The 10,751-nt window shown below is 44.3% G+C and overlaps 1 protein-coding gene across 2 annotated transcripts in view; it reads left to right on the plus strand.

Annotated features, from left to right (window-relative positions):
• LOC102245965 (chromosome unknown open reading frame, human C1orf101) overlaps positions 1-10,751 on the plus strand; it is an 86,716-nt gene that overhangs the window by 55,067 nt on the left and 20,898 nt on the right. For both annotated transcript variants that reach the window (XM_014528249.1, XM_005880146.2), the window contains 4 exons: positions 787-837; positions 1,563-1,596; positions 1,665-1,744; positions 9,767-9,866. In XM_014528249.1, the coding sequence (XP_014383735.1) occupies positions 787-837; positions 1,563-1,596; positions 1,665-1,744; positions 9,767-9,866 (265 nt within the window). The remainder of the gene's footprint in view (positions 1-786; positions 838-1,562; positions 1,597-1,664; positions 1,745-9,766; positions 9,867-10,751) is intronic.

Below are 10,751 nucleotides of genomic sequence, written 5' to 3' on the forward strand. Positions count from 1 at the left end.
AGCAGTTATGGCTGCTCTCAGTCCTGCCTTCAGAGGCCCCGCTTCTCAGTGTCCCAGCAATTGCTGCAAGTACCTCCGAGAGAAAGCTGCCCTCGAGTTCTGACCGATGCCAGACACTCCCACTTCTCCCGTATGAGTCCAGGTCCCCAGAAACTCGCCAGGAACTGGAGCTCAGAGCATGAGACTCCCTCCCGATTAAAAAAGACAACCTCGCCCTCAGCCACCAGCCTGCTCTGCGTGCGCCTCTGTACCTTAGTATTTTACTTCCGCACCACACCTCCTCTGAGTCTCGGTATGCTTTTCTCCTTCCTTCTAGTTGTAGAATTTCCACTCAGCCAGCCTTCCTGTGGTTCTGGGTGATGTCCTTCCGTCTTTTAGTTGTATTTTTGAAGTGGTTGTACGAGGCAGCAAACTCTGGTGTTTACCTATGCCGCCATCTTGGTTTCTCCTAAAATATATTTTAAAAATTAAAAAATGTATGAGGAATAAAACCATCCACAGAAATTTGTCTTCATTTTTGATAGATTTTCTATCAGGTTTTCACAGGTATCAAATAGAAGAAATAAATCAATAGATTTCAAATTCTGGTATCTTCAGGAACATTTGTGTAACTGATTTTTAAAAATAGAAATACTAGGGCAACACACCAACCCCAGAGATTATAATTCAATAAGTGACGACCCTGTAATACTCTCAAGTTTTAGAATTACTGAGTTAAATGATTAAATGTTTGTGCAAGTATATAGAAAGAATGATATTACAGTTTCATTATGTTTCTTTTTGTAGATTTGGTTACAAAAATTGTCATCGGCATGATTTCTTTTACACTATTGAAAAGTAAGAAATATTGTACCATAAGCACTGAGTTTTTATTAATTTAGTATCAATAATTTAGAGTCAGTATTTATTCCTATTAACATCAATCTTTTATAATAAACTAGAGACCCAGTGCACGAAATTCGTGCACTTGGGGGGGGGGCGTCCCTCAGCCTGGCCTGCGCCCTCTCGCAGTCTGGGAGCCCTCAGGGGGTGTCGCACTGATGGCTTAAGCCAGCAGTGGGACATCCTTAGAACTGCCATGGAGGCAGGAAAGGCTCCCACCACCGCCGTTGCACTCACCAGCCATGAGCTCGGCTTCGTGCTGACCACCAGGGGGCAGCTCCTGTGTTGAGCATCTGCCCCCTGGTGGTTAGTGCATGTCATAGTGACTGGTCGTTCTGCCATTTGGTCGATTTGCATATTAGCCTTTTATTATATAGGATGCATTCATTGCTATAAATTTTCCTCTGGGCACTGCATCTTTAACTGCATCTCACAAATTTTGAAAAGTTGCATTTTCATTTTTATTTAGTTTGAAGTATTTTTAAATTTCTCTTAAGATTTCTTCTTTCACTCATGTATTACTTAGAAGTGTATTGTTTATTCTCCACATAGTTTGGTAGTATTTTGGAATTACGGTTATCTACTTGACTTCTGTGATATCTCCCCACCCAAAAAAAGTAATGGCTTAATGTTTAAGTTTAAAAAGAGAAAAGATAAGTAATAAAAATATCTTTTTATAGGTCACTTCTGAGGAATCGACCATCTACAGACTTGGTAAGAAAACTATAATTTTATTAATCAGCCTAATAGAGAAAATAACCAAAGCATTTTTCCTTTTCTAGAGAGTAAAATATAGTTGGAGAAAATATGGCTGCCCATTGAAATTTGATTTCAAAGAAAAATTTCACCCTTTGCTTCAACTGTAAGTATATTCTACTAAAATTTGAACTTACTTTCAAAGTTTCAAAATGAAAAGAGGACTAATTAATCATGCATTTAATAATAAATATTTTTGAGCACCCAATATATGTGACACTAGATTTTCAGTACTAGTTAACCAAATTTGGAAAACCATGGTTCCTGCATGTTCAGGGAGGTTACAATTTAGCACCTGAGACATAAATGGGTAAGAAAGCTGAGATTCTTCTCAGAGATGTAGTCAGTCTCTTTTTTAAGAAATATATATTTTATTGATTTCAGAGAGGAAGGGAAAGGGAGAGAGAGAAACATCAATGATGAGAGAGAATCATTGATCAGCTGCCTCCCACACTCGCACCACTGGGGATTGAGCCCATAACCCGGGTATTTGCCCTGACGGGGAATTAAACCATGACCTCCTGGTTAATAGGTTGATGCTCAACCACTGAGCCATGGTAGCCGGGCTGTAGGCAAGTCTCTTAACCCTCACTTTCCCTCTCTAAATCGCTTCCCAAGCTCCTACTGAAGATAGTTTGAAGAAACTACCTTCCCGAGGTGACATATGACTTTTCTTTCTATGGGCCAATAATAACTAAAAGCTTGCAAGGAAAGAAACTATTTACTAATAAGGGAATAGGGAGATTTCAAAAATATCTCTAACTTAATTCTTATAAACAATATTAAAAATATTAAGTAAAAATGCTATGAGGAAGGCTTTTTCAAGTAATTTTATATTCATTTGCTTGCTTCTCTGACTGTATTCTTGATTTATGATTACAGAAGTCACATAGCTTGTTACAAAATTTAAAATATATAAAAAGATAAATGATCATGTTTCTAATTGTTTTGCTGTTATAAATAAAATTGTAGTGAATATCCATTTATGTACATGTTTGGAACAGTAGTCCAGAGATGCCATTGGGATACATTACTGAACGTAAAATCCTGGGTGTAAAACATCAACATTGCCGAACTGGTGTGGCTCAGTGGATAGAGCATCGGCCTGCGGACTGAAGAGTCCCAGGTTTGATTCCGGTCAAGGGCATGTACCTTGGTTGCGGGCACATCCCTACTGGGGGGGCGTGCAGGAGGCAGCTGATCGATGTTTCTCTCTCATCGATGTTTCTAACTCTCTATCTCTCTCCCTTCTTCTCTGTAAAAATTCAATAAAATATTTTTTAAAAAAACATCAACATTTTAGTCAGGGCATTCAGCTTTCAGGGACCTCTTCAGCTGACAACAACTTCTGAGATCCCACAGGGTGGGTGGGGGTAGAATAATGAGTCAGGAGCTTCAATTCAGGTTTGTCATCAGACCTTTCCCTGTGAGGATCCAAAAGGCCTCTGCCAGCATATCCCCCACCTCACAGACACACACACACAAACACACACACACTCCTCACCACGGCAGTTGTAAGACTCCACACTATTTCCTCACCCTCCTACATCTCCCTCCTACAATCCCTCGGTCACAGGTCCTCTGAGCCTCTGGTTAGTCTGTTATCTTGTTTAGTTTGATCGTCTATACACCTACTCAGGCCACTGATCCTCCTGGGCATCCCATACTCTTCCTCTCACCAAAGCCCAGTTTTCTTTGTTTATTTTATACTAGGGGCCCAGTGCACAAATTCATGCACCTTGAAAGGAACTGTGGTCCGTGAGGCTGCGGTAGGCACAGGGGTGGCTCTCAACCATCCTCTGTGCCCCTGCCTTGACCCTCCCACTGTGGCCCTCTGTCCCCTCTCTGCCCACAGCCCTGCTCTGGCCGCCCCTCCATGCACTGTCGGTGCCGGCCCACTTGCACCTGCTGATGACACAGAGCAGTTGGGGCCAGCACCAGCAGTGAGTGTGAGTGGGGCTGGCGCCATCAACGGGTGTGAGCAGTGACTCCGGCACCAGCTGCGGCTGTGAGCGGCGGCTCCAATGCCAGCAGCGGGTGGGAGTGGGGCCGACGCCAGCAGCAGCAAAGAATTTTCAGTAACCACCAGAGGCTCGCCACAATGACAGCGACCAGTGCCCCGCCTTGGTCTGGCACCCCTGCTCACCTGCTCCATCATTCCACCATGGCCGACACCCTCCATGTTCCGCACATGCCCCCTGGTGGTCAGTGCACGTCACAGTGACCAGTTGTTCGGTTGTTCTGGTTGTTCTTCCATTCAGTCTATTTGCATATTATCCTTTTATTATATAGGAATGGTCCTCATCCCCCAGGAGTAAGCTATTTTAATGTTCTCTCCCAAGGAAGTGCACTCTTCAGCTCACTTCATCATTATTAAATGACTACTCTTCACTAATTACTGTGCTGGGCATTTGGAAATCAAAGGTAAATAAGACAGAATTGCTGCACTCAAGGGCTCAAGAGTCTGATGAATTAGATAAACACATGAGCTGATAAGCTAAGTGGAATGATAGAAAGAAATAGTGTGGGTGGTTGGCATTGAAACTCAAAGGGAAAGTATCAAGCCTAGCTATGGAAGGAAGAGGGGCTCCGGGGAATGTTGCCAGAAAGCATGCACTTGAGCTGAGCCACTGAGTCTTAAAGGATAATGAACATTTAGCTGAAGGCAGGGGAGGAAGAAGAGAGGTGAGGAAGGTAATCAATTCCACTGGCGAAGCCTTTCCAGCAAAAGTGAAATTTGAGGAAGGAAATGTATAGTTCAGGTAGAGTCATGTTGGTGGGGCTCACAGGGAGAAATGAAGTGTCAGAAGAAGAGGCTGAGAAACGAGCCAGGTGGACTCGAGATCATGGAGGTCTTCCTCTCCATTCTTCCCATAGAGCACTCTGACCCAACATGTGCTCCAGCTAGTCCTCTCTGGGAAAAGTGCGGAAGATGAGTTTTAAGGAAACAGTCTGATGAAATTCAGGTAGTAAGACGGTATAACTAAATTACTGAAATAGCAACAAGAAGAGGAATCATTTATGAGAAAATTAGCGATTATATAGGCAGGGCTTGCTCTGGCCAGTGTGGCTCACTTGGTTGGGCATCGTCCCATGCACTGAAAGGTTCCTGGTTCGATTCCTGGTCAGGGCACATGCCCGGGTTGTGGGCTTGATCCCCAGTAGGGGGCATGCAGGAGGCAGCTGATCAATGTTTCACTCTCACATCAATGTTTCTCTCTCCCTCCCTCTCCTTTCCTCTCTCTCTCTCTAACAGTCAATAAAAAAATCTTAAAGATAGTTAGATAGATGATAGGCAGGTAGATGATAGATAGATAGATAGATAGATAGATAGATAATAGATCGATCTTAGGCAGGGCTTGATAAGTGATAGATGTGAATAGTAAGGGAAAGAAAACGAGGAAGATGAATGAGTCAAAGGTGACACAATCATAAGAGATCTTCCACAAACTTCCATCACCATACCCATTCATCTCCACGCCTCTGCATCCATGAACTCTGTCTTCCTATCAGCATAGATTAACTATATGCATATCTAAGCTCTGTCTCTCCATTTGTGAACTGTATGTATCCCCACCCCTTTCCTAAGTAAGAGCATTGCTCCAGAAATTGTCCCCTCTTTCTCCTGCATCATCAACTTTACCCTCTGGTTCACCATATAAATATGCAGTTCTTTCCCAGAAACCTGCTCTTGACCCCACCACCCCTTTAGCCACTATACTCACTGTCATCAATTCTTCTATTCTCTCCCAGATCCCTGTCAGTCAGACTTTTACCCCCACCACTTCATTGGCCCAGCTTGCCAGGGTGACCCATGGCCTCCACATTGCTAAACCCAAGGCTCGGTTCTCTGGTCTAACCTTACTTTATCTCATTAACAAGAATGGCACATTTGATCATTCCCTCCTACTTGAAATATTTTCTTCCGTTGGCTTCCAGGACATTGGATTCTCCTGCTTTTCCTGCTACCTCACTAGCAGCTACTCCTTAATTTCATAGTTTCTTCCCTCCCTCCCGCCATGACCTCTTAATATTGAAATGCCCAAGGCTCAGGGCTTTCTTTTTTTTTTTTTTAATCCTCACCCAAGGATATTTTTCCATTGGTTTTTAGAGAGTGGAAGAGAGAGGGAAAGACAGAAATATCAATGTGAGAGAAACACATCGATTGGTTGCCATCTGTACCAGCCCCGACCAGGGCCCGGGGCCAAGGAGGAGCCTGCAACTGAGGTACATGCCCTTGAACGGAATCAAACCCAGGACCCTTTGGTCCGCACGCTGATGCTCTATCCACTGATCCAAAACGGCTAGGCTCAAAGCTTTCTTTTCTTTTCTCTATCTCAACTTGTTCTTTTTGTAGTATCATCCAGTCTCATGGACCTGAATGTCTCAATATACTGATAAACCCCCAAAAACTCTATCTCCAGTCTGACTATTTCCCCTTGCATTAGTCAAATATGGCCAGATTATGCTGTGGTAACAAAGAAATTCTAGCACCTCAGTGTTTCACTCTTTTCATGTAATAGTATTGATGTCCTTTGTGAACGGTGACGCTGAGATGAGCTTGGCATGCAGGATGAGTTTAGAGAAGCAGAGGGCTACCGCTCGCTCAGGCGAGTAGCAAAGCCCCCAAAGCTCTCATGACCTTTATTTGAGGAGTACAGCAAATAACAATGGAGTACAGCAAGTGACAATGATTAACAGGCATGCTTATGAGATCATCAGAGCTAAGTTATACATTACACTATTAATTTCCTATGTTATACAGAGACCCTTTCCACCTGCAGCAGTGTAACCTCCCTTGAACTTTCCATGCCCTCATGGACTATTTATCACCTCAAGGAAAGTTCTGCCTCTGAACAATAAGTCTTGCTTGCAAGACTTTGTTCTGACATGGCCCGCTTGCAGGCCCCCGCCTTTTCCTGGCAGGGTGTCCTCTTCTAGTTAACTTCATATCACTTGTCCAGCTACAATTTCCCCCTTTTTAGTTTTGCTGCAGGTTTGAATCATGACAGAGAAGATAGCAAAGCTGTTTCATTATAAGGCACAGGGGTGACACATAAACCAGTATGGTTCTAATCACACTTTAACTGTAATCGCTTTTGCAAACTAACAATTTGATCCCTTAATAAAACTACTGATTGTTCAAGATCGGCCAATTGTTCATTGATTTCACTATTAATTTTCCGTTGAGAATTCTATAACTGTTCTGAATCTTTATGCTAGTCTTGAACAAAAGTAGCAGTTTGGACTGATCACTGTAATGCCACCCCAGCTGCTGCCCCTGTTGCTGTTATAGCAATTAATCCAAGAATTACAGCAATTAGCATGCCAATAAACCTTTTTGACCTCTTCAATATTCCTTCCGCAATGGCTTGGAGAGCTCCAGCTAGAGAACTTTCCTGCCATCTTTCTGTATCTTCTATCAGTGAACATTAATGAGAATAAGCCATGCTTACTTAGGCAAGTATTTTTGTCCCATAATCTCCATGAAATAAATAAAATATTACCTAAGATCATTTAAAAATATATATATATATTTATTAAATTGATTGAGATGATATTGGTCAACAGGAACATACAGATTTCAGATGTGGGTTTCTCTGTTATGTGATCTGTGTATTGCATGGGGTGCCCACCACCCAAAGTCAAATCTTCTCCAGTCATCAAATATTAGGACTCCCAAACCCAGAAAGTCAGGGTCATGCAATTTATCCTATGGCCACTAGATGGCACTGGAGCTTATTGGTTTTTGTGAGTGTCAAAAGATGCCAGCTCAGAATTCAAGATCTTTTTCATTGAAATAAAACATATGGCCTTTGCAACTAGTCTTAGTCATTCAAAAACTCTGATCGCTTACAGAAGATGCGATCAAGCATGCTGCACCTTCTGAAGTTCCTAGAGTTAGAGCTTTACTGAAGCCAGACCCACATCTCTGAAACTGGGTGCAAAATTGTGTACATTCCCACACATGTGTTAGTTCTCTATAACTTCCCTCCCGCTCCAAGAACAAAGTCAGGGTCCGCTACCCGTTACTCACACCTGAGCTCCTCTCTTTACGATTTCTAAGAAAAACTCAGATGAAAATGAAACAGCTTCTCAGATACCACTTTCTGACACTTAAACTTTTTCTGCCCAGTTTGTGAGAAAGGGCCAAGAACTGCTTTTTATAAACAGGAGTGGGTGGTAGCAATTTGTAGCTGGCCTGGGAAGTCAGATAGAATAACTGCAAAGTCAGGCAGAGACCTGGGCGGTGAATAAGGAGACGCCAGCAAGGATCCGACATTTTCTTTTAATCTATTTTATTGATTTTTTACAGAGAGGAAGGGAGAGGGATAGAGAGTTAGAAACATCGATGAAAGAGAAACATCGATCAGCTGCCTCCTGCACACTTCCCACTGGGGATGTGCCCACAACCAAGGTACATGCCCTTGACCAGAATCGAACCTGGGACCCTTGAGTCCGCAGACCGATGCTCCATCCACTGAGCCAAACCGGCCAGGGCAGGATCCGACATTTTTTATGAATAGACACAGAGATGGGACCCAGAAAATACATCAGACACTGAGGCATCCTGCCTGAGCCCAAGGTCCTAAGTGAAATGTCCATCCCAGGAGTGTGGGGGACAATTCCATTTAGAAAAACAAGCAATAGCTGACGGAGAAGGAAGACCCATAACCATTTTTAAATCAGTCACAAGCTCTGGTTAGCAAAAGTGTGCCTTTATCAGTATCTGAACTTTAGCTTTGGTCTCAAGTCCCTATTTTTAAATAAATATAATTTTTTAAATTGATTTCAGAGAGGAAGGGGGAGGGAGAGAGAGATAGAAACATCAATGATGAGAGAGAGTCATTGACTGGCTGCCTCCTGCACGTCCCCTACTGGGTATCAAGCCTGCAACCCCAGCATGTGCCCTCCTGACCCAGAATCAAACCTTGACCTCCTGACTTATAGGTCAACACTCAACCAGTGAGCCATGCCAGCTGGGGTCAGGTCCTTATTTCTTAATGATATCAGGAAAAATAATCTTACTAATTTGAAGTAACATCTCTTTTAAAACTCACTGAGATTGGGGTAAATACTCTAATCTCCATGGGGCGTATGTCTCAGGCGCCTGTGTCAGCGAGTGGGCAGCCTGTCCATGTTGGACCACGTGCTGGCGCCTGCTGCTGGCTGGAGTCCTCACGTGTCCCTGAGCATGCGCTGTGCATGACCATCGCTCCCGGAGCTTCTGATGACTCCTGCTTCTCAGCCCACCTCAGTTCTCCTGAGGGCAGCTAACCCTCGGACACCCAGTGTCACCTCCAGCCTCCTCCTCCAGGGAGACCTGCAGCATCTCCATCCTCATCGTGGTCATTCTGTGGGTTAATTCCCTGGTACACACTGGGCCACACTGGATATTCGTTGATTAAATGACACCAGGGGATCTTGCTCTGCCCTCCCTCCCTCCATCGCTCACTTCCATCCTTCTCCCTGCTGCCAGCCTGCTGGAAGGGCCCCGGCCACCCTCGCCTTATTAATACATGGTGCCTGTTAAAGAGAAGTTATGGCTCCAAATGTTAAAAAAAAAAATCTGCTTCGCTACTGTCTGGTGTATTCTGAGAGCTGAAGAAAACCCACACAGTAGGTACGGTGATGCTTTCACAGATAGGAACGTGGAGGCTTTGAGAGCTGAAGGAACTTCCCCAGGTCACAAAGCTGTTCAGTGAAAAGAATGGGACTTAAACCTAAGCCCATCCAACTCGAAAACCGGAGCTCTTGATCCCTCTATTGCAGTGGTGGGAAAACTGTGGCTCGTGAGCCACATGCGGCTCTTTGGCCCCTTGAGTGTGGCTCTTCCACAAAATACCGACTTCTGTGCATGGGCCACAAAGTTTCAATCGCACTGTACATGCGCGCCCGCACGTGGTATTTTGTGGAAGAGCCACACTCAAGGGGCCAAGGAGCCACAGGTGGCTCACGAGCCGCAGTTTGCCGACCACTGCTCTATTCCACCGGAAAATGAAACCAGCCACTGAAAATTAATTTATGAAGAAGTCATTGTCATGTAAAACAGGCTTAAAGGGGTCAGAAGAAATAAAACGTTTCTAGTAGGATGACGCAACTATGTTTTGTGTTTGCTGTTTTTCAGATACAATAAAAATGGCTTTATCAAGGATGTTGACGCAAATTTCATAGTGTGGGAAATCCACGGCAGGAATGACTACACCTATAACCTCACTATGCAGAAGGTACGCCATCCTAGAATTAAATAGAACTTGGCACGCAATTAGACATGTCTTTCTATTTTAAATCTACTAGTATATATAAATCACCTAAGGAAAATAAAACCAGTCCGCTGAGGGTAGGAAAAAAACACACGTATAACCTCGATAGCCTATGACTGATAAAATTAACTTATGGAAAAGAAGTCATTGTCATATAAAACAGACTTAGAGGGGTTAGGAAAAAATGAAGTAATATTTATAGTAGCATGATGCAATTATAGATCAATACTTTCTTTTCTCTCCACACTGCATTTCATGTTGGAGAATTTACGAGTCTGCCTCTGGCTTCCAGGCATTGATCACATTTGTGCTAAATCAGACAGACACTCTCCCGGCTTCACCTCACTGGAGTTCTTTGCGTCATGTGACTCGCTGACCTTGACTTCCCTGCCCGCACTCTCTCCCAGTTCTCCAGCATCTTCCACGCCTGGTCGCCTGGTCGAGCGCGGCCTGCACAGTGAATCTCCCTCATTCTGCCTTTCACTTTGCAGGCCACGGCCCAAAGGCCTTGCCACCTCCACTCCCGCGTCCCTCCCAGCCACCCCCGCATGGGGCTTTCTGCCCTTGAGGGGGCATCATGACGGAGCTTCTCTAGAAGTTACAGCACTGATTCCTGAGAGTCCCCAGGGACCTGCTCCTTCCAAAGTAACTCTCTCCCATCAGAGACCTTAATTCTCCAAGAAGTACCACCCCCCGGGTGGCAGCTGAGAAACCTTCTGCATGACGGAGGAAGTTACAGCACTGATTCCTGAGAGTCCCCAGGGACCTGCTCCTTCCAAAGTAACTCTCTCCCATCAGACCATCAGAGTCTCCAAGAAGTACCACCCCCCGGGTGGCAGCTGAGAAACC

Source organism: Myotis brandtii, unplaced genomic scaffold (genome assembly GCF_000412655.1).
Source record: "Myotis brandtii unplaced genomic scaffold, ASM41265v1 scaffold627, whole genome shotgun sequence".
Classification (NCBI taxonomy): domain Eukaryota; kingdom Metazoa; phylum Chordata; class Mammalia; order Chiroptera; family Vespertilionidae; genus Myotis; species Myotis brandtii.